The sequence below is a fragment of the Monodon monoceros genome, unplaced genomic scaffold (genome assembly GCF_005190385.1).
Source record: "Monodon monoceros isolate NGI ecotype Baffin Bay Population unplaced genomic scaffold, NGI_Narwhal_1 Contig7649_ctg1, whole genome shotgun sequence".
Classification (NCBI taxonomy): Eukaryota; Metazoa; Chordata; class Mammalia; order Artiodactyla; family Monodontidae; genus Monodon; species Monodon monoceros.
Window position 1 is genome coordinate 1,110 of NW_021703183.1, and position 24,603 is coordinate 25,712.

The 24,603-nt window shown below is 37.3% G+C and overlaps 1 protein-coding gene across 1 annotated transcript; it reads left to right on the forward strand.

The window, feature by feature from the left end:
• Window positions 1–316: 316 nt before the first annotated feature.
• LOC114891450 (serine protease inhibitor Kazal-type 5-like) lies at window positions 317–24,553 on the forward strand (the record flags this gene model as incomplete). The annotated part of the gene is made up of 11 exons (XM_029215565.1): window positions 317–492; window positions 2,191–2,257; window positions 5,729–5,856; window positions 7,248–7,329; window positions 9,457–9,584; window positions 11,045–11,126; window positions 12,236–12,360; window positions 12,798–12,873; window positions 13,220–13,347; window positions 16,305–16,347; window positions 24,126–24,553. Coding segments are annotated over 11 exons (1,167 nt in total), but the record flags the coding sequence as incomplete, so codon positions are not given.
• Between the last annotated feature and the right edge of the window lie 50 nt (window positions 24,554–24,603).

Consider the following 24,603-nt stretch of genomic DNA (forward strand, 5'->3'; position numbering starts at 1 on the left):
CCATTATGGTTTATCATAGGATATTAAATACAGTTCTCTGTAGCACGTTGTATTTTAAATGTCTCTTTGTATCACCCAGTAGATTGTGAGCAAGTTGAGGGCAAGGACTGTGTTTTACCTTTGTTCTAACACATCATAGGTTATCCACGTTTACTAATAAGTGAATAAACAAGTAAATGAGTTCTATAGTTAACCATGTGAATTATACAGTACTTACTGACCTACTTTTACATGACTGGCATTGCTCTAGGTAGCTAGTGTGCACTAGGCAGAGGGGCACTGGGTTCTATAAAATTTCTGAAAATGGTGTTGTAAGCATTACCATCTGGATGGTAAATGTCAAGTTTCTTTCCCTGTTCTTCAGGATATATGTAGTGATTTTCGGCCTTATGTGAAGGATGGAAGACTTGGATGCACAAGGGAAAATGAACCAGTTCTTGGTCTTGATGGAAGGACACATGTCAATAAGTGTATGATGTGTGCTGAGCTATTGTAAGTATCCTCACCCCCAAGCTGGCCAGCAGGTGGACCTGATGAGAATGTACTTGGTTGCTATCCTGAGAACCACTCCACAGAGAGATAAAGTCCTTTTCCTCAAGCATGTTATCCTTTGTCTTTATAAGGTGAAATGGGCCTTGCTCCCAGAGTGGCTTCTTCTCTTTTTAATTCATATTATCTGATAAAGTTTCTTTTTTTTTTTTTTTTTTTTTTTTGCGGTATGCGGGCCTCTCACTGTAGATAGGGCTTCCCTGGTGGCACAGTGGTTGAGAGTCCGCCTGCTGATGCAGGGGACATGGGTTCGTGCCCCATTCCGGGAAGATCCCACGTGCCGCGGAGTGGCTGGGCCCGTGAGCCATGGCCGCTGAGCCTGCGCGTCCGGAGCCTGTGCATCCGGAGCCTGTGCTCTGCAACGGGAGAGGCCACAACAGTGAGAGGCCCGCGTATCGCAAAAAAAAAAAGGAGTAGATAAAGCGGTTATGCTAGTTATTTATTTAATTATAATGACTTGAAAATGCACAGTGTTTTATAAGGCATAATATTTCAAAATTTAAAAGGTGCTCTCTTGTGGAATAATCTAAGTCAGCCATTTGACATGCACTGCTTCATTCAGGCATGTATAGATACTCTCACTGAAGATGACAGTCTAATTTAAAATAATGTCATGTGGCTGAATTTATTAGTTGTATAAAAGGTGGGACTTTATGAAAGGGAAGAACTGCTGGGTTAATCTTTCTCTCAGTGCTTGACACTGCTCTGAGCACTGAGACACAGATATGAGTAAGATCCACAGAGTCTTTAATATTCTGACTGTTAAAGCATAGATTCTCTAATCCGTTTGTCAGCAAGCCTTAAAGTGCTCTATTTATATCACTGGATTTTTAAAATCAGGAGAGAGAAAGATTTAACAGATTAAAGGACTTCACATCTGTCTTTGAAAATTATAGTATGCTGTGTGGAATTCAAGGGCATGTCCTCTCAGGTTTAAAAATAGTTATTATAACTGGTTTCCAGACAGGAAATCATCCTCATTTCCACTTTCTTATCTAGGAGGTATGCACTTTTAGTGCTCAAACCTGCCCTAATTCTATGATCCTGTGTTTCTTTCTATGTGCTAGCTAAAAAAGAGAATCTGACCTCCCTGACTCCTGGTTGGTTTCTTCCTCTGTAGAACTAAGATAGTCTTGTCTATCTCCAAGTTGAACTGCAGTTAGATAATAGATCTGAAAGGACTTAGAAGCTCAGTTCAATGTAGCTTTTATTGACAAGGGTGCTTTTACATGAAGGCAAACAAGTACTTTACAAGGTTTAAAAAAGCTATACATAAGGGTGTGGATGACAACATGTACTTCAAATGCTTAGTTTGGTTTCATCCTTGTCACAGCATTGTTTTAAAGCTCTTGGTTCTTCCTGTTAAAGCAAGTTTTCCTGACAATCTTCTGTGTGTCAATCAAGGAGTCACACCCATCCAGTTTTACAGAACAAGGCTTCTAATTGATTGTCAGTGAGTCAGTTTCACACCCATCCTTATCTTTGGTAATTTTCTGGCTCAAACATTCAAGACAGGCAAAGCTTGTCTCATGTAAGTGGATGGGTTGAGCAAGTTGAGCAAAGGATATGGAAGTGCTTAGCACAGAACTGGACACTGAAGATATGATAAAGTCATAAACCGACCAACTATTTTCTTAACAGCTTAAAAGAAGCTGAAGAAAATGCCAAGCGAGAAGGTAAAACCAGAATTCGACGAACTGCTGAAAAGGTAAATTTCTTATCAACACAATTTGGTTCTTGTGGACATAAATATTAACAATTTATACTTGAACCTTTAAGGTAATTCAATCATGTCATTGTTCTTCATTATTACATTGAACTTTTCTCCTTAATTTTAAAGTTTCCCAAGTTGAATTCCTAGTACAATATTCCTAGTATAATATTCCTAAGTATATTAATCACTAGATTCAAAGTTAAAATAGCATTTCCCACCTAAAGCTCAAAATACTCTGCTTGCTTAAAAAAAACAAGACAAAGTTTATGCAAATTAAATTCTGCTTAGTTTCCACGAGACTTCTCTTTGACTTAGTGTAAATTACTTTTGCTTTGAATAAATTAGTTAAAAAAGCAACTTAATATAAATTTGACAGGAATAACTTGAAAATAATTCCAGAACCTTTTAAACAGTATATCCACTGGTGTATTTTATGTATATTCCCACTGATGCAAATGAGTTATTCATTTTTCCATTATGGTTATTATGTTCAGATAAGGCATGCATTTATAAAGGTCATGCTTCTGATTAAACAAAAACCTCAAACAATTATTGATATTGTTTTTAAAATAACCTTAAAATTAAGGTTTTTCAAATTATTCGATGATTTAGTTTTTCAATCTAGTATAAAAAATTATTCCTTTCGTTAATTGAATATGCATTGTAGATAACACAGCCTGGATTTCTTAAATCACCAAGGTTATTAAACCCTACTTTCAATGAAAGTGATAGCAGCTACTTTGGTAATGAGTAGTCTTTTGTTGAAAAGTCAGAACACCTTAGTTTTAGTCCTTCTCTGGGTGTGTGAAACTGAGCAACTCATCTCTTCTGTCCAGGTCTCAATTTTCATTATTCGTAAAATAAGGAGGCTGGGTAAATGATCTCAATTTTACCCTCCTGTTGGATTCTGATTCTGTGTCCTGCACCCTTTGGTGCTAATAAAAAGATACTATTTTTGTGGATTGTAGGGCATATGTTTTCCTAAGGGGAGACACAGGTGCAATTTTTGGTAGTTAAGAGCTGAACTTCCACTTCATAATGCCATTCAATGAAACAAATGTCACACCCTAAATAGAGCATTCAGAATTTAAATTAAGAAACACAGAGCATTCATAATTATCCATAATGTGTTCAACACTCACTGAGATTTGAAAAGCAATTTTGTTGTGGTGGTTGTTAAATTTCAGTATAACACTTTGGGTCATCTTGTGATATTCAACATTTTATTACTTCATAAACAGGGAGTTTCTTTTCCCTTGTCTTTCATCATGCCTCAGCTACTTTTCCTTCTTTTTGTCTGTGGCTGGGATCATTGTTTTGGTGGGGTCATTGGACATGATTATGTTAAACAGGACTGCATTATTGTGATGGCTCAATATTTGCCCCATAATTAACCTGTCAGTGGGTTGATCACACAGCATTTCTTTAGAATCTCCTTGGATGAATCACAACTTATAAACTGAAATTATCATTGTTTCTTTTATGGGAACCATTGAGCATCAATTTTATTACCACACTGTGATTATCAGGTGACTGTCTTCTGCGTCTGTATTCCTAGATTGTTACAACCAGGAAGTTCGGAACACACCCATTACTCCTCTAAAGACAAATATCTCCTCATTAGATTCTCTTTTAAAGTGTCCTAATGAAGTGTGAGTTATATATTTTTTTAAATCAGAGAATACTAGATCTAGAAAAGGTCCTAAAGAGCAGCTATTCTGAAAACTGCCTTTGTGTTGGTAGTGAGACTGAAGTCTCAAAGGTGATGTGACTTTGCTATGGTCTCCCCGTGAGTTAGAGCCACAGTTTAATTTCCCTTCTGACTCCAAACCACACTCTTTTTTAAAATAAGTTTTTTAATTGAAGTATAATTGATATGCAATATCACGTTAGTTTTAGGTGTACATCACACTGATTTTATATATATATATATATATATATACATTTCAAAATGGTCACCATGATAAGTCTAGATACCATTTGTCACCATACAAAGTTCTTATAATATTATTGACTATATTCCCTTTGCTGTACATTACATCTCCATGACTTATTTATTTTATAACGGGAAGTCTGTACCTCTTAATCCCCTTCACCTATTTCCCCTACCCCACCCCACTCCCCTCCCCACTGGCAACCACCAGTTTGTTCTCTGTATCTATGAGTCTGTTTTATTTGTTCCTTTGTTTTGTTTTTTTAGATTCCACATATAAGGAAAGTCATACAGTAATTACCATTCTCTGTCTCACTTATTTCACTTAGCATAATACCCTTTACAACCCATCCATACTGTCACAAATGGAAAGATTTCATTCTTTTTCATGACTGAATAATATTCCATCCATCCATACATACACATTGTATATATGTATATATCACATCTTCTTTATCCATTCATCTACTGATGAACACTTAGGTTGTTCCACGTCTTGGCTAATGTAAATAATACTGCAGTGAATAAACCATACTCTTTATGCTCACGTTTTTTTAGCTGAAATGGGAAGATGAGGGTCATACAGTTGAAAAAGGCTACAGAGAAGCATTTTTATAGATTATATTATAGTAATATATGCTATCAAGTAGTGTTTTGGTATAGTGTTTTAAAGTTTATATATATATTTATCATAATTAAATATAACTTTTGTATACACACATACCCACACACATATATATGGCCCTTCTCAAATAGAATTTTCAAAACACAGAGAGAAACTTCAAAATACTGAATTCAAGCATCAATCAGGAAATTTGTGTGTATAAACCTCTTCTGAATTTTGGGAGGAAGTCACCACCTTTTTAGGTTTTCTAAATAAAGATTAGTCTTGATGGTCTGCATTTCTAAGTGGGTAATGAAGGAAAATTAGGTTCACTCCTGAGGTTTCCACCCGCAGTGTTAGAAATGAACATTGATAAAGGTGGCAGAGTATATATAAAAATGATCCACAGATCCACAGAGAAAACAAATAGAGTAAGCATAATGCTGTTGGATACCACCTTATTCCTTTTTCCTTGCAAACTAAGTAAATTGTTCTTGACTTGTTCCATATTAAGTAGCTCTTAAGTATCTCATCTTACAGATTCTATATTCTGCTCATTGGCAACACTTTTGTTTTGTCTTGGCTGCTGTGTTTTGTTATGTCTTTGCTGGAACCTCACGACAGATCTTTTATTTATTATCTTTTTCCATAGATTTGAAAGTGAACAAAAACTATCTGATTTTAGAAAGTATTTGCTCAGCCTTATTCTTTCCTAGGCTCTTTTACTCTTTTACTTTTAATAAATACACGACATAGTATATACAGGTACCAAGTAATTTGACAATGTAATTACTATTTCTCATTAATACGTTGTGTGTGTTCACCAACACTTTCTAGATATGACATTCTTTGACTATAAATCCATGATGCACATTTTCTAGATTAAAGAATAGAAAAGTGCTAAATGTAATTACTTGTCTTTTTAAAGGATTTCTGCAAGGAATATGAAAACCAAGTGAGGAATGGAAGACTTCCTTGTACACGGGAGAGTGAGCCAGTCCGTGGCCCTGATGGCAGGATGCATGGCAACAAATGTGCCCTGTGTGCTGAAATTTTGTAAGTATAGATGTGGTTTCTTTGAAGTTACTCAAAAGGTGAAGTGGAGAGTGACTAAAATGATGAATAAGAACAATGTTCATGGGAATATTTGTTGTTGAGAATTTTTGAGCTGTTTTATGTCCTCTACAAATCATAATACCACCTAATAAGTAGGCTCTAATGCTATATATTTCTTTTTTAATACAAATGGATTCTAATTTCCAGTAGGATGACTGGATTACAAAATACTTGTTAACATTTTCTCCCATGACCTTTGTAGGCCTTTTTATGAGCTAGTCATAGTACAGAATAAGGGTTAAAAGCAGGCACTAGGACTTTGATTCTTTTCCTTCAGTAATTACCCCATTGTGGCAGAATAGATGGGATGCCCACAAAAAACTCCATGTTCATATGTGAACTGGATTAACTCTGTCTTTTCATCTTGGACATCTGACCCTGGGGGAAGAGCAAATCCCACAACATATAAATTATGGCACTTATAAAGATGGCTCAGGAAAGGTCTCATCACATTTCTTTTTAGATCCTTGAACTCTATGAGCTCTTTCCTACACTTTCTGACTGCCAGTTCTTGTTTGGGCCAGCTAATGTCTCTTCTATGGTTTGCATTTCAAGATTATCCTTCCTTGGATGAAATCTCCTAAAATCACTAATTAAATTCAATCTTTATAACACTTGATAATTTTATTTTATAATAGTCATCATAGTTGGTATTTGTATAATTATTTCTAGTACTGTTTGTTGACTGTCACTCTTCTCTACTGGTCTGTAAGTTCTAAGAAGATAGGGTATGTGTTTATACTGTAAACTACTGAACTATATGCCCAGAGTGCTTTCCAATGCTTGCCGAAAAATAATTACTAACCAAATGTTGAATAAATAAGTGAATGAATGAACGTATGGACAAAGATCCCTGCTCTCAAGAAGCTTAAGGCTAATAGTAAAAATAATCCTTGGATGTACACACACACACACAGACACACATACATTGCAAGACAGAATGAAAACTATCCTATAAGAGAAGAATATACAAGTATGAAAACACACTGAAAGATGTAGAACTCATTTCCACTTTGAGGTATGGGATGTCTTCTTAAAGAAGGTAGAATTTAAGCTGGGGAGGTTTAAAAGGGAAGATGACAAAAAAAAAAGAAAAGAAAGATTGTTACAGTGGAAGGAAATGGCAAACTTAAAGGCAAAATGAAAGGGGTTCTTTGGGGAAATGGTGAAGATTTCAATTTCATAAGGGGCTTTAGGGTGATTTGAAAATGTTTGTTCTAAAACTCAGGAACACTTAGCTGTTTTTTTCCACTTGCATCTAAATGACTATTTTGTAGCTTGAAGATTCAAAACATCTATATTCACTTCCTTATTTTTGTTTCTTTCTCCAGCAAACAGCATTTTTCAGAAGAAAAAAATAAAGCAGATGAACGCCTGAGAAAGGCTAAAGAAAAAGTTAAAAGAGAAACTGAGGTGAGGATTAGTTTGATCAATTCAGCTACGACTTTTGTAGGGTGTGTGTGTGTGTACTTTACTCTAGAATGCATTTTCAATATTTATTTATTTTTCCTCCACTACTAATGGGTTTCTGGAGACTAATTTTTAGTTACTATTTTATAAGATTTAGAATACTTATGACATTACAATTTTTAGCTCTATTTGGAGGAAATTAAGGCACATTAGTAAAAACAGTTCTACACTCCTGAATGAAGGTGATATATCAAGCCTTATCTGAATTCAAAGCTGATATACATTCTTCAAATGTGTGACAGTTGTTTTGGGGGTTTTCATTTTGAAAGCAATAGCAATGTAAAATTTTAATATGATCCTTTTAAAATCATACGACATTCTACTTTAAAAACACCTCTTAACTAGTCATCTCCCTTTTTTCCACTGCTGCCATCTTAGCACAGATACCTAATAGCTTTCTTTTGCATTGATACATTAGCATCCTGCCTGTTCTCTATACTTCTAGCCAACATCTTCCTCAATCTTCAAGATTCAATTATTCTTCCATGTTTTCACAGAGTAAGAAATACTTCCATGAACCAATGGCATTATGAAAATCTAATGTTTACAGGTATTCTAGAGTGTATTTGGACCATTTCACTCCATTAAAGAGACCCTATTTAACTTATTTCTTAGAGTTATCCCACCTTCTATGAAGTGTAGTTCAGTTTCATAAAATAGCTCATTCCCGTAGTCCACCTTCTGCCTTCGTGTAACTGTATCTTAATTGCTAAGGCCTGTTTCAACTGCTTTCTTTCCTTTAGTCCTAGGTTACACAGTCCTTTTAATTTTAGCTGTTAAATGTCCCTCAACTATCCTATCTTTCACTTTCAATTTCTTCCTTCCTTTCTCTCTTCCTTTTCTTTTTCTCCCTTCCTTCCTCCCTCCCTACCTCCTTCCCTCCCTCCCCCCTTCTCCCTTCCTTTCTTCTTCCCTCCTTCCTTCCTTCCTCCCCTCCTCCCTCTTGCCCTCTCTCCCTCCCTCCCTTCCTTCCTTCTCTTCTATAGTTTCCCTAGCTTCAGTCTTTAGTCACTTAAACCCTCCACACATCCGACTGGATAATCTTTCTAAAACAAAGATTTGATTAGGTCCTTCTCTGCTATAAATATTGTTTTCCATTTCCTAAGAATAAAGTCCAAAGTCCTTTCAAAGTTTAGTGATCTGATTTTGACTTTTTTCAAAGTCTCCTTTTAACGAGTTCCCAAACCTTCCTCTTTGTGTCCTGCTAATTCTTTAGCCACTATACTCCTGACTGTAATAGATTATCTCAAAATAACATATTCTTTTACGCCGGTGTCTTTGCATATCATAATTCCTCCTGGAGGACTTTTTTGCCACATTGTTCTCCTAGGCACATTCTAAAGATACAACTCAAATATAAGCTCTTCTCTGAACTTCCTTGGATCATTCTTTCCTATATGCTAGTGCATACTTAATTTAGACATGTGTCATATCCCTTAGCTTTTTATATTGCAATTCCTTATCCTTTTCACTTGACATAAAAGTGCTAAATCACATTCATATTTAATCCCTTTAATTTATTTGTTGAACACTTAAATGGATGAATCTTAATTTATTTATTTATTTTTAAAATTATTTTTGGCTGCACTGGGTCTTCGTTGCTGCACACAGGCTTTCTCTAGCTGCAGCGAGCCGGGGCCACTCTTCATTGCAGTGCACGGGCTTCTCATCGTGGTGGCTTCTCATGTTGTGGAGCACGGGCTCTAGGCGTGCGAGCTTCAGTAGTTGCAGCATGTGGGTTCAGTATCTGTGGCTCGTGGGCTCTAGAGCGCAGGCTCAGTAGTTGTGGCTCATGGGCTTAGTTGCTCCACGGCATGTGGGATCTTCCTGGACCAGGGCTGGAACCCGTGTCCCCTGCATTGGCAGGCAGATTCTTAACCACTGCGCCACCAGGGAAGCCCCAAATGGATGAATCTTACAAGAAGAGAAATATCACAAAACTTTTGGACAATTATACATCCTAAATGTTTTATTTTTTTATCCTTAATTCCTCTTTTCCAATATCTTTGATAAAGAGTATCTAAAGTTTATAGAGAACCATATCTAAACTGTCTCATTTTCTTTATTCAGAAACTCTGCAGTGAGTATCAGGATCATGCAATGAATGGAATCCCTTTCTGTACCAAAGAAAATTACCCTGTTCGTGGCCCAGATGGGAAAATGCATGGCAACTTGTGTTCCATGTGTCGAGACTTCTAGTGAGTACAGAGTTTTAGAATGTCGAAGAGAAAAGGGAACCTACAGTAATCTAATAGAACTAGCTTGTTTCATAGATGGTCAAACTGGGAAGGGAGTTCAAGAAGTTACATGGAGAATGTAAGTAATAGAGCTGGGAATAAGTACTTAGAGCATTTATGCCAAGATGTCTGTTACCCCCGACACTCATTCTCTTAGCACTGGAACATCCTGACTTATGCAAATATCAAATTCTCTCTACTGCTGAAGCTTCATATTGTGAACCCGTTGTACAAGTTTAGAGGCATCTCATCTTCCAGAGAGGCAAAGACCCAAAGTTAACACTTACTGCAGAAACTGATTATTGAAGTTGCCCATGAAACAACCATGAACTCTTATTAAATTACAGTAAATGTTACTTTATATAATGTGACATTTCTCAGTAAGTTATAACTGAGTTTGGTTTCAAAATTTGGGACTGTACTCAGTTTATCTGATTGAGTTCAGATTAAGTAGTTGACTACATTTAGAATCTTTGGTCTTTTGTAATTTGATTGACAACCAGGTATGGTTGAAATACCATCAGTTAACTGTACATACCATGCAATTCCATTGTACAAAGCAAATTTAGGCTCATTTGGTTTATCAATGTATGGAAATTATTAACATTTTTCCACCCATCCTACATTTTCTTACAGATAACACAGCCATGAGTAAGCAATACATGTAAACTGAATTAATAAAGCTACGGCATACACGACGTGGTAGATAGAACATAGACTTGAGAGGAGAAATTTGGGTTATTGTCATATCCTGAGATTATAAGCAAAGCCCTCACCACCTCACCTTGTCTCTGTGAAACAAGGGGACCAGTCAATGTGCTTTATTAAGGCCACTTTCAGGCTCCAGGTGTAATGTCACCACGGTACTAGTTTTTTTTTGTTTTTTTTTTTTTTGCGGTACGCGGGCCTCTCACTGTTGTGGCCTCTCCCATTGCGGAGCACAGGCTCCGGACGCGCAGGCTCAGCGGCCATGGCTCACGGGCCTAGCCACTCTGCGGCATGTGGGATCTTCCCAGACTGGGGCACGAACCCGCGTCCCCTGCATCAGCAGGCGGACCCCCAACCACTGCGCCACCAGGGAAGCCCACGGTACTAGTTTTGATATCTCCTTGATGAACACTGATGATGTTCCTTTTCTGACCACAGCCAAAAAAGGTAATTTAGAGAAAGCAAGTCTCCCAAATCCACAAGTAACGCTATCTTTATTTCAGTGTTATGCAGAAACTATGAAGAAGTTATGGTATCTTATACTGGAGGCTGTTTTGTTGCTTCTCATTAGTATGTGGTGATAAAGGGGCAAAGTTGCTCCTTCTTGAGGAGGGAGGACAGATTAGCAATGTAGAAATGTGGAGAAACCATTGACTGTGTTTGGTCCTATGGATCTGTCCTGTTTTTGTTTTGTTTTGTTTTTTCTAATTCAGCCAAGCAAAAGCTGAAGAAAAGAAAAAGGCTGAAGCAAAAGCAAGAAGTAAAAGAGAACCTGGAAAAGCAGACTCATATGCAGTGAGTAGACTGTAATTTGAACACACTTCAAAGAGCCTAAAGGCTGGAATATTGCCCTGCAAAAATCCCCAGAAAAACTTAACCTTTCAATCTGGAGATGACATTGAGATGAATGATATGGGAGTTGATCAATTCTTGCTGCTTCAGAGACTAACTCTGTACAGTAAAAAGAACTTATTTGCAGTCTGAAAAAAAAATGATCTAGTTCTAGTTTCATCATTTACAGACTATGCTAGCTTTTGCTTACCACTTTCCTGAGACACTTAGTGTATATTTTCTACATGTGAATTTTTGAAATTTCACATCTGAGTTGGGTTCAGAATACATTGTACACACATAGAAAACATAGTTTTTACCTTTGAAATATTACAATATTCATTTTCATGGCTTTATATAAGTTACCGTTAACTTCTTTAGATGATGAAAGTCTCCTAATCTTCCCTCTAAGTTCTATTCTTTTTCTTATCCAACCATCCTCCCTAACACAGCTGGAGTAAAGTTTCAAAATATTAACTAGATCATAATACTGCTCTTCTTAAAATGCACAAATAACTCATTATCAACTAAAGGATGCATTTCAATCTCCTTAACTCTCTTATTTGGCTCCTTACCGTCATTCAGAAATTCATGTTCTGCTATAGGCCAGGTAGTTTCTGACATGTGCTTCTCAGCTTATTTTAGCAATCTAAAATGTGTATTTCTCAATCCATTTCTTAACCAGGAAAATCCTATTTACTCTTCAAAGTCTCACTCAAAGTATCCTAGTTCCCTGACATCTTCCCTGATTTCCACAATCAGATTTCATGGTCCCAACCTCTGAGTTCTCAGATTTTCTTGTACCTGTGTTTGCCCTTATTTTATTCTATTTAGATTATAGTGGAGTTTACTTATCTACCTCTTTTATTATACATCCTATTATGTCTTATTTGTTTCCATCTCTTAGCAAATCACGAGGGTTTTTTTTGTTCAATTGAATTTTATATTTGAGAGAAAACACAACTAAAATCCTGGGCTCAAAGATTAGTTTCTACCAATGTAGATGCTTCAAACTTCTGCTCTGAATGGGAATAAAACGTGTGTCCAAATTACCTTCTCTATCTTGGCAAAAGCTGTGCAGACCATACCTCAAGTTTATGAGAAATGGAAAACTCCTCTGCACCAAAGAGAGTGACCCCACCAAGGGCCCAGATGGGAAAATGTATGACAGCCCCTGCTCCATGTGTGCGACTATGATGTGAGTAGAGCTGCTGCTGGGAAAATGAGGGAGGGTTTTGTCCTTTCTGCTTCATTTCTCTTTTTTGGAGCTTTATTCTATTTTGTTTCTTAAATTGTGTTTGTTTCTTATCAATGGCATTTTTTTGTGACACATTTTTGCACAATGTCATAATTGTCAAAGAATGATTCCTGCATATCAATCACTGGTTGAGTTCCCGTGGAAGTGTAAATGACATGAAACAAGGATCATACCCTTGCAGAGTGGGATATGAAATCATCTGAAAACACGACAGATCACTAGCAAACATATCAATATGCCAAACAGTACATCAGTTCATACATGGTTCATAATATATATAACTGTAATAACTGAATGATATTTGAATATTTTAGATCACTTTCAATCTGGAGATTCTATGATTCTTACTCATCTCTTTTTAAATCACTCTTTTTTAGCCAAGCAGAAAAAAAAGAAAAGAGGGAAGATGAATCAAAAAATAAAAGGCAATCTAAGAATACATCTTCCTTTGAGGTGAGGGGACCTTCTTCAACAAGTCAGAGGCATATGGACCTGGGATCCATAGATGGCATTCAGGGAACCCATAAATTCCCTTAAACTGTATGAAACATTGATACAGTTTGTGGTTTGTGTATTTGTTTATATGTGTGCATGTACACATGTGCATATGTGACTATTTCTAGGTTGAGAGTCTGTAACTTTGATCATTTAAAAATATTCACGTCTTCAAAGTTAAGAACCATTCTAAAATTTGCTAAGTGCTGACCGCCATTTAAGAAAAATGTATAAACTTCAGCAGTTTTTGCAATCTGATCCAACCCGTGTTCAACACCTCAAACTTCCCTCCTTGATTTCACAGGAGTTGTGCAGGGAATACCGCAAATCCATGAATAATGGACATCTTCTTTGCACTAGAGAGAACGACCCCATCCAGGGCCCAGATGGGAAGGTGCATGTCAACCTCTGCTTCATGTGTGAGGCTTTCTTGTGAGTAGAGCTTGGGGCTTCTGAGGCAGTGGGGACAGGGATCTGCTAAGGGCAGTTTTCCGACAATTATGAATAATGCGTTTTCCTCTTCAGTGTAAAACTTCAGTGTAGTTTTCCTCTTCTTTTTTTTTTTATTTTTTGCGGTACGCAGGCCTCTCACTGTTGTGGCCTCTCCTGTTGCGGAGCACAGGCTCCGGACGCGCAGGCTCAGCGGCCATGGCTCACGGGCCATGTGGGATCTTCCCGGACCGGGGCACGAACCCGTGTCCCCTGCATCGGCAGGCAGACTCTCAACCACTGCGCCACCAGGGAAGCCCAGTTTTCCTCTTCTTGTGTGTCACATTTAAATGAACTAAAACACAAACAAACACACAAAAAACTCCAAAACCAAGTGGAGAGCTTTCAGATGATAACTACTGTGATATAAAAAATGCAGAATAATTTCAGGACATTTCAGAAAGAACTCCGAATCCTTTTTTCAGAGAAGAGAATACTCTATGACAACCATACTAATTGCTTTTAGTTTTCTGAAGGATTATCAGCTGAAAGAGGAAATGCATGAGATTACATGTAATATATTGATATCATTATGGTGCATGGCAAATTTTAGGAATTTTTGTTTTGTGTTGGTTCATGATTTTTATTTCTACTCGTTCTGTGTGACCTCAAGGAACAGAATTAAAATTGATGAGAGATATAGGGAGACATATTTGGGCACAACATGAAGATGAACTCTGCAATAGTTAGAGAAAGGCTGCTTCAGGAATGATGATTTTGTTGTATAGGAGTTGAATACCTCATTTACAGGAGACTAAAGTATGACTTTACAATAGACAACATGGTATGTCCTCTCAAACCAGAGTCTGCTGTATTCCTTAAGTCTTTGTCCCAAGGGATACTCTATTTTCTATATGCCCAGAATCTCTGAAAGGATTCAGTCATTCCGTCTTCCCTAGTGGAGAGCAATACAACCCAGCAGATTTGTCCCATAGTGTAAGTGAGCCATGGAAGCATTAAAAAATCTGTTAGATGGACGTCATGATGATGACCATATAATTATCATAACCAACATTTATTGGCATATAATCGGCATATACTTGGGTTTTGCTACCCAATCTCATTTAATCTTCACAACAACCGTATGAAATGGGTTCTGTATTATCCCAAGTTATAGATGGAAAAAAATTAAGGCCCAGAGAAGATGAGAATGATGGAAATTTCGGCCCAGGAAAAATGAAGAAAATGATAAGATTTCTCAATGTAGGGTGTAGACAGGGTATAATTATTTAGCAAAACCATTATCAACTTCTGGTAGTAACATCTGCCTGTTACGCTCATCTCAGTCTGTTTTTCTTTACCTTAATCTTTCAGAGATGAGGAAGTAAGTCTGCCACCTAGTGGTCATCTCTGCTGTTTCCTCTGACAAGTTTCCATTATGAAAAGAAAATGCTTCTTAAATTTTATAGTCAACTTAGACTCACAGTAAAGTTTGGATCAGTATCCATATAAAGAAGTATAAGAAACCCCACAATTTTGGAGCTATTTTAGTTAGTTTGTTCCATCAATATAAAAATTCCTTATCCAATTAAAATTTTATTGCCTCATATTTTATGGATATGTTAGCAAAGGCTATTGCCTTTCTTAAGAACCATACTTCCCTCCATAGTCATTTCTTAAACACTTTAATATCATATACAAATAGTGTTTTCAACTTTTAAAAAAGTTTTAAATTGATCAATGAGCAGTTTTTACGTTGACTGTAATGTATGAAAACGTTTTAGCAAATTATTTTTGTCTCTACAACATGATTGAATTATCTGCATTATAGATCTAATTATGCTGCAGACTGAGTATATTAAACTCAATTTCTAACACTGTTACTCATCCAAAATGGTTAACAGCTATTACTCTCATTTTCATCATGTGCCTGTTTTTTTGTTGTTTTTATTTATTTATTTTATTTATATAAATAAAATTTATTTATTCATTTTTGGCTGTGTTGGGTCCTCACTGCTGCACATGGGCTTTCTCTAGTTGTGGTGAGCAGGGGGCCACTCTTCCTTGCGGTGCACGGGCTTCTCATTGCGGTGGTTTCTCTTGTTGCAGAGCACGGGCTCTAGGAGCACGGGCTTCAGTAGTTGTGGCACGTGGGCTGAGTAGTTGTCGCTTGTGGGCTCTAGGGCGCAGGCTCAGTAGTTGTGGCACACGGACTTAGTTGCTCTGCGGTATGTGGGATCTTTCCGGACCACGGCTCGAACCCGTGTCCCCTGCATTGGCAGGCGGATTCCTAACCACTGCGCCACCAGGGAAGCCCAATATGCCTGTTTTTGGAGTGTTCACTTTCAATAATGCTTACAATGCTGATGATAACAATCACTTTTATCAATCACTTTTTTATGTACCGGATACTAATTCTAACTGCTTTACATGTATCAACTTATTTAATGCTCACAACAGTCTTTTGAGAGAAGTATTCTTATTACCTCTTCTATCCCTCCACTCCATTTCCCCATTTAAAGATGAGAAAACACAGAGAGGTTAAGACACTTTTTGTGTTCCTTATTCTATTTGGCTGCAGAGTCTTTCTTCTTAACTAACTTTCTTCTTAATCACCATGCTATACTGCCTCCCAGAAGCTAAATATCACAACTTTATAAACAGTTCTGCACCTTTTGCAGATGTAAAAGAATCAGCAAATAAGAAAGTCCTATTCCAGGATATTTGCTGGGAAGCTAAATAGGTTTACTCATTAATTAAGGGGTTTTCCCTTGAACAGCATTCTCTTGAGGTGTGGTAAATCATTCTAATTATTACCCAATAAAATTACACCTACTATGAGTGGATCTTTGGAGTTGCTTGAGAATAATCAAAGCAATGAATGATCAACCTGTGAATGTTAAGAATCTATACTACTGTATTAAGATTCTTCTGTCTCTCTTTTTTCCTGTTTCTTACAGTCAACAAGAAGAAAGAGCAAGAGCAAAGGCTAAAACTGCAAAGGTAATCTTCTCACAAATTCTTATATTATACCCTGACATTTTTTCTCTGCAATAACATTCTAGATATCTCATTAGCATAAATGTTTTCCTGTTTTTTATGGGACAGAGAAAGATAAATATCATATGATATCGCTTACATGTGGAATCTTAAAAAATGGTACAAATGAACCTATGAAACAGAAATAGAGTCACAGATGTAGAAAACAATCTTATGGTTACCAAAGGGGAAATGGGGGTGGATAAATTGGGAGACTGGAATTGACATATACATAGTACTATATGTAAAACAGATAACTAATAAGAACCTACTATATAGCACAGGGAACTCTACTCAATACTCTGTAATGACCTATATGGGAATAGAATCAAAAAAGAGTGGATATAGGTATATGTATAACTGATTCACTTTGCTGTATAGTGGAAACTAACAAACATTGTAAGTCAACTATACTCCAATAAAAATTAATTTAAAAAAATGAATAAATATAACCTTTAACCTGGAAAAAAAAGTCTTAAGTACAAGTTTCCTGAGTATCAATTTTATTTCATGATAATTCAAAATTTAAGGTTTAGTTCATAAAAAATGGAGTTTAACTTATTTGGCTTTTCTTAAGATTTCTGTTGTCAGGCACAGGTTATTACTATCAATTTTTACAATTTACTAATTTCAGGTTACATAATTCCTACCTCTTAGCTATTTTAAAGAGAGACTACAACATCCCTATCATTCACATTAGTTCAATTTACAAAACAAAGAGCACATATATTATCATATTTGATCTTTGTCAGCACCCAGCTATGGAGGAATACTAGTATTTTCACTTTCAATTATGACTATTAATTAAATCCTTTGACTTTCTAATTATTTTTAATCTACTTCACATTTCTATAATTTTACAATTTTATAAGCAGCAGAGCAAAGTCTGTCATTACACAGATGTAGGATTACTCTCACATAGCCTTACACAAGGTTTACCTTTATTTATTCTGTTTCCTGACAACAGCTTCAAAAGTATAAGCCTAATAATTTGGGGGGGAAAGTTGACACAGTTTAAAATGTTGCCTTTAAACTGATTCATTTTCTCAGTAACTTTCTGTTACCTGGAACCATCTTTTTATTAGTAATTCAGAATTGAAAATTTGTTTTATCCATAATGTTTGATCAGTTTCTAAATCCTATTAGATTTTTCAAATGGTCTTAACACATTCCTCCTCCTCTCCACTCCCATTGTTACTCTTCTGTTTCAAATATGCATCCCCCATCCCTGGACTTTATCAAGTAACTCCCAGAAAGGTGTCAGTTTCTCCAGGCATCATACTTTCATATTTGTTCTCTCTCCCATATCTTTGTTTCAGATATGTCTTTCTTTTTTTTTAATAGATCCTTATTGGAGTATAATTGCTTCACAATACTGTGTTAGTTTCTGTTGTACAACAAAGTGAATCAGCCATATGCATACATATGTCCCCATATTCCCTCCCTCTTGAACCTCCCTCCCATCCTCCCTATCCCACCCCTATAGGTTATCACAAAGCACCGAGCTGATCTCCCTGTGCTATGCGGCTGCTTCACACTAGCTATTTTACATTTGGTAGTGTATATATTGTCAATGCTACTTTCACTTCGCACCAGCTTCCCCCTTCCACCCTGTGTCCTCAAGTCCATTCTCTATGTCTACATCTTTATTCCTGCCCTGCAACGAAGTTCATCAGTACCATTTTTTTTTTTAGATTCCATATATATGCGTTAGCATCAGTATTTGTTTTTCTCTTTCTAACTTACTTCACTTGTATGACAGACCCTAGGTCCCTCCACCTCACTACAAATAACTCAATTTCGTTTATTTTTATGGCTGAGTAATATTCCATTGTATATATGTGCCACATCTTCTTTATCCATTCATCTGTCGATGGACACTTAAGTTGCTTCCATGTCCTGGTTATTGTAAATAGAGCTGCAATGAGCATTGTGGTAAATGTCTCTTTTTGAATTGTGGTTTTCTCAGGGCATATGCCCAGTAGTGGGATTGCTGGGTCGTATGATAGTTCTATTTTTAGTTTTTTAAAGAAACTCCATACTGTTCTCCATAGTGGTTGTATTAATTTACATTCCCACCAGCAGTGCACAAGTGTTCCCTTTTCACCACACCCTTTCCAGCATTTATTGTTTCTAGATTTTTTGATAATGGCCATTGTGACTGGCCTGAGGTGATACCTCATTGTAGTTTTGATTTGCATTTCTCTAATAATTACTGATGTTGAGCATCTTTTCAGGTGCCTCTTGGCCATCTGCATGTCTTCCTTGGTGAAATGTCTATGTCTTCCACCCAGTTTTTAACTGGATTGTTTGTTTTTTTGATATTGAGCTCCATGAGCTCTTTGTATATTTTGGAGATTAACCCTTTGTCTGTTGTTTCATTTGCGAATACTTTCTCCCATTCTGAGGGTTATCTTTTTGTCTTGTTTATGGTTTCCTTTGCTGTGCAAATGCTTTTAAGTTTAATTAAGTCCCGTTTGTTTATTTTTGTTTTTATTTCCAATACTCTAGGAGGTTGGTCAAAAAAGATCTTGCTATGGTTTATGTTACAGAGTGTTTTTTCTATGTTTTCCTCTAACAGTTTTATAGTGTCTGGTCTTACATTTAAGTCTTTAATCCATTTGGAGTTTTTTTTTTGTGTAGAGTTAGGTAGTGTTCTAATTTCATTTTTTACGTGTAGCTGTCCAGTTTTCCCAGCACCACTTATTGAAGAGGCTGTCTTTCCTCCATTGTATGTTCTTGCCTCCATTGTTGTAAATTAGGTGCCCATATGTGTGTGGGTTTATCTCTGGGCATTTTATCCTGTACCACTGATCTATATTTCTATGTCTTTATTACTGTAGCTTTGTGGTATAGTTTGAAGTCAGGGAGCCCGATTCCTCCAACTCTGCTTTTCTTAAGATTGCTTTGGCTATTCGGGTTCTTTTGTGTTTCCATACAAATTGTAAAATTTTTTGTTCTAATTCTGTGAAGAATGCCACTGGTAGTTTGATAGGGATTGCACTGAATCTGTAGATTGCTCTGGGTAGTATAGTCATTTTCACAATATTGATTCTTCCAATCCAAGAACATGGTATATTTCTCCATCTGTTTTTGTCATCTTTGATATTTTTCATTAGTGTTTTATAGTTTTCTGAGTACGAGTCTTTTGCCTCCTTAGTCAGGTTTATTACTAGATAAGTTTATTCCTTTTGTTGCAATGGTAAATGGGAGAGTTTCCTTAATTTCTCTTTCTGTTTTTCATTGTTGGTGTATAGAAATGCAAGAGATTTCTGTGCATTAATTTTGTATCCTGCAACCCTACCAAATTCATTGCTTAGTTCTAATAGGTTTCTGGTGGCGTTTTTAGGATTCTCTATGTATAGTATCATGTCATCTGCAAACAGTGACAGTTTTATTTGTATTCCTTGTATCAGTTTTATTTGTATTCCTTTTAGTTCTTTTTTTCCCTCTGATTGCCATGGCTAGGACTTCCAAAACTATGTTGAATAAGAGTGGCGAGAGTGGACATCCTTGTCTTGTTGCTGATCTTAGTGGAAATGTTTTTCAGTTTTTCACCATTGAGTATGATGCTTGCTGTGGCTTTGTCATATATGGCCTTTATTATGTTGAGATAGGTTCCCTCTATGCCCATTTTCTGGAGAGTTTTTATCATAAATGGGTGTTGAACTTTGTCAAAAGCTTTTTCTGCACCTATTGAGATGATCATATGGTTTTTATTCCTTAATTTGTTAATGTGCTGTACCACACTGATTGATTTGCGTATACTGAAGAATCCTTGCATCCCTGGGATAAATCCCACTGGATCATGGTGTATGATACTTTTAATGTGCTGTTGGATTCTGTTTGCTAGTATTTTGTTGAGGACTTTTGCATCTATGTTCCTCAGTGATATTGGTCTATAGTTTTCTTTTTTTGTGATATCTTTTTCTGGTTTTGGTATCAGGGTGATGGTGGCTTCGTAGAATGAATTTGGGAGTGTTTCTCCCCCTGCAATTTTTTGGAAGAGTTTGAGAAGGATGGGTGTTAGCTCTTCTCTAAATGTTTGATAGAATACACCTGTGAAGCCATCAGGTCCTGGACTTCTGTTTGTTGGAAGATTTTTAATTACGATTTCAATTTCATTACTGTTTATATTGATAGGTCTGTTCATATTTTCTAATTCTTCCTAGTTCAGTCTTGGAAAATTGCACCTTTCCAAGAATTTGTCCATTTCTTCGTGGTTGTCCATTTTATTGTCATATAGTTGTTTGTAGTAGTCTCTTATAATCCTTTGTATTTCTGCAGTGTCATTTGTGGTTTCTCCTTTTTCCTTTCTAACTTTACTGATTTGCATCCTCTCCCTTTTTTTCTCGATGAGTCTAGCTAAGGCTTTATCAATTTTGTTATCTTCTCAAAGAACCAGCTTTTAGTTTTATTGATCTTTCCTATTGTTTTCTTCATTTCTATTTCATTTATTTCTGCTCTGATCTTTATGATTTCTTTTCTTCTACTGACTTTGGGTTGTCTTTGTTCTTCTTTCTCTAGTTGTTTTTTTTTTTTTTCCTCACGGTACACGGGCCTCTCACTGTTGTGGCCTCTCCCGTTGCAGGGCACAGGCTCCAGACGCGCAGGCTCAGCGGCCATGGCTCACGGGCCCAGCCACTCTGCAGCATGCGGGATCTTCCTGGACCGGGGCACGAACCCGTGTCCCCTGCATCAGCAGGCAGACCCTCAACCACTGCGCCACCAGGGAAGCCCTCTCTAGTTGTTTTAAGTGTAGGTTTAGGTTGTTTACTTAAGATTTTTCTTGTTTCTTGAGGTGAGATTGAATGCTATAAACTTCCCTCTTAGAACTGCTTTTCCTGCATCCCATAGGTTTTGCGTTGTCGTGTTTTCCTTGTCATTTGTTTCTATGTATTTTTTAATTTCTTCTTTGATTTCTTCAGTGATCTCTTGGTTATTTAGTAGCACACTGTTTAGCCTCCATGTATTTGTGGGTTTTACAGTTTTTTTCCTTTAATTGACTTCCAGTCTCATAGTGTTATAGTCAGAAAAGATGCTTGATACGATTTCAATTTTCTTAAATTTTCTGAGGCTTGATTTGTGACCTAAGATGTGATCTATCCTGGAGAATGTTGTATGTGCACTTGAAAAGAAAGTGTACTCTGCCACTTTCGGGTGGAATGTTCTATAAATATCAATTAAATCTATCTGGTCTATTGTGTCACTTAAAGTTTGTCCTTCCTTATTTATTTTCTGTTTGGATGATCTGTCCATTGGTGTAAGTGGGGTGTTAAAGCCCCCTACTATTATTGTGTCACTGTCGATTTCTCTTTTCATGGTTGTTAGTATTTGCCTTATGTATTGAGGTGCTCCTATATTGGGTGCATAAACATTTGTAACTGTTATATCTTCTTCTTGGATTGATCCTTTGATCGTTATGTAGTGTCCCTCCTTATCTCTTGGAACAGTCTTCATTTTAAAGTCTATTTTATCTGGTACAAGTATTGCTACTCCAGCTTTCTTTTGATTTCCATTTGCATGGAATATCTTTTTCCATGCCTTCACTTTCAGTCTGTATGTGTCCCTAGGTCTGAAGTGGTGTCTTGTAGACAGCATATATATGGGTCTTGTTTTTGTAACCATTCAGCTAGTCTGTGTCTTTTGGTTGGGGCATTTAATCCATTTACATTCAAGGTTATTATCAATATGTATGTTCCTATTACCATATTCTTAATTGTTTTGGGTTTGTTTTTGTGGGTCTTTTTCTTCTCTTGTGTTTCCCACCTAGAGAAGTTTCTGTAGCATTTGTTGTAAAGCTGGTTTGGTGGTGCTGAATTCCCTTAGCTTTTGTTTGTCTGAAAAGCTTTTGATTTCTCCATCAAATCTGAATGAGATCCTTGCTGGGTAGAGTAATCTTGGTTGTAGGTTTTTCTCTTTCATCACTTTAAGTATATCCGGCCACTCCCTTCTGGCTTGCAGAGTTTATGCTGAAAAATCAGCTGATAACCTTCTGGGGATTCCTTTGTATGTTATATTTTGGTTTTCCCTTGCTGTTTTTAATATTTTTTCTTTGAATTTAGTTTTTGTTAGTTTGATTAACATGTGCCTTGGTGTGTTTTTCCTAGGGTTTATCCTGTATGTATACTCTCAGTTTTTCCAGGAAGCTTCCCCTTCCAGGCCTGTTGAATCTCCTCACCTTGATCTTTCCTAGCTTTTATAGACTGTGATGTGCAACACATCATAAACATATATATTTTATATTGCTCTCCACCAATTTTATCAGCCTTCTTCTGCACCAATATTTAAGCACCCTCAAAAGAATGCTGATGGTAAATATTTACAGATCCACTATAGTGACATCACAATTCTGAGTCTATGATAGAAGCCTTTTATTTTTTTATTTTTTTAATTTTTTAAATTTAATTAATTTATTTATTTTGGACTGCATTGGGTCTTCGTTGCTGCACACGGGCTTTCTCTAGTTGCAGTGAGTGGGGGGCTACTCTTCATTGTGGTTCGCAGGCTTCTCACTGCAGTGGCTTCCCTTGTTGCAGAGCACGAGCTCTAGGTGTGCAGGCTTCAGTAGTCGTGGCAGGCAGGCTCAGTAGTTGTGGCGCACGAGCTTAGTTGCTCTGTGGTATGTGGCATCTTCCCAGTCCAGGGCTTGAACCTGTGTCCCCTGCATCGGCAGGTGGATTCTTAACCACTGCACCACCAGGGAAGCCCCGATAGAAGACTTTTAAATGCTTACTGACTTACTGCTACATGTAATCACTTTTCTTTTTACTTCTTACTCTGCATTACTTATTCTTCATAATAGACAAAAGTGTAGGGAGGATAGGAAACCACTCTGAGAACATATTTTCTTCATTTTCCAGGAACTCTGCAATGAATGTCTCTGCTTTTTCTAGCTTCTAGAGGCCGTTCATGTTCCTTGGCTCCTGGACTGTTTCCATCGTCTTCAAGGCCAACAACATTGCATCTCTAATTGTTCTTCTGTAGTCATATCTCCCTCTCACTCTCTCCCGTCTTACTCTTCCAGTTTTAAGGACTGACCCTTTTAATTTCATTGGGCATACTAGGATAATCCAGGATAATATCCCTATCTCTAGGTCCTTAACTTAAACACATCTGCAAAGTCCCCCCTGCCCTGCAATATATTCACAGGTCCTGGATATCTGGACTTGGACAAATTTGGGGGCAGGAGCTATTATTCTGCCAACCACAAATTGCTTTACGAAAGGGACAATAAATCATTCTTTTTTGTATGTCTCACAGTGCCTAGCCCAGAATAATATTCGGGTAAATTGAAGGTTTTATAATTAGATAAGTGACAGCAATCTCATATTCCAAACAATGTGTGACCTAGGCCTCTGAACAGCGTCTTGGCTAATACTAACCTTCTGCATCGTCTTCTTGATGCATCCATTATGTTTGGGACATTATATCATAGTTTTCAAAGGGGTAATGTGGAGGAAGCTTTCAATATTTAGTTACCTGATTCTATTTTTTATTTTTTATTTTTTTTGTGGTACACGGGCCTCTCACTGCTGTGGCCTCTCCCGTTGCGGAGCACAGGCTCCGGACGTGCAGACTCAGCGGCCATGGCTCACGGGCCCAGCCACTGCGCAGCATGTGGGATCTTCCCGGACTGGGGCACGAACCCGTGTCCCCTGCATCGGCAGGTGGACTCCCAACCACTGCCCCACCAGGGAAGCCCTGGTTACCTGATTCTTAAACCCTCCCTCACTTGGCAGCAGCTGTGCCATGAATACCGTAACTATGTGAGGAACGGAAGTCTTCCCTGCACCACAGAGAATGACCCCATCGAGGGCCCAGATGGGAAAATCCATGGCAACACCTGCTTCATGTGTGCGGCCTTCTTGTGAGTAGAGCTGCAGTCACTGCTCCTGCTGAGTGTCGGAGAAGACAGGCCTGTGGTGGGCAAGAGAGATGATATTGAAGGTTTTTTCTAGGAGGCAGATGGCTATCTTTGCACTGAGTTTGGGGATTTACAAAGCCATATACTTGGTGCATTTCTTTGTAGTGTTCTCAGTGTTCTGAAAGGTACTTGAATTGCCATTAAGGGAGGACTATGTGCTAAGAGGAAACTCCTCCAGAGTTAGTGGCATATAAGGATTGGAATTTTTGTTCTCTGCATATATACTGTCATGAATAATCCAAAGACGTAATCACTGGGTGCTAGCAAATTAAAAATTTGCTAATATTTAGTCA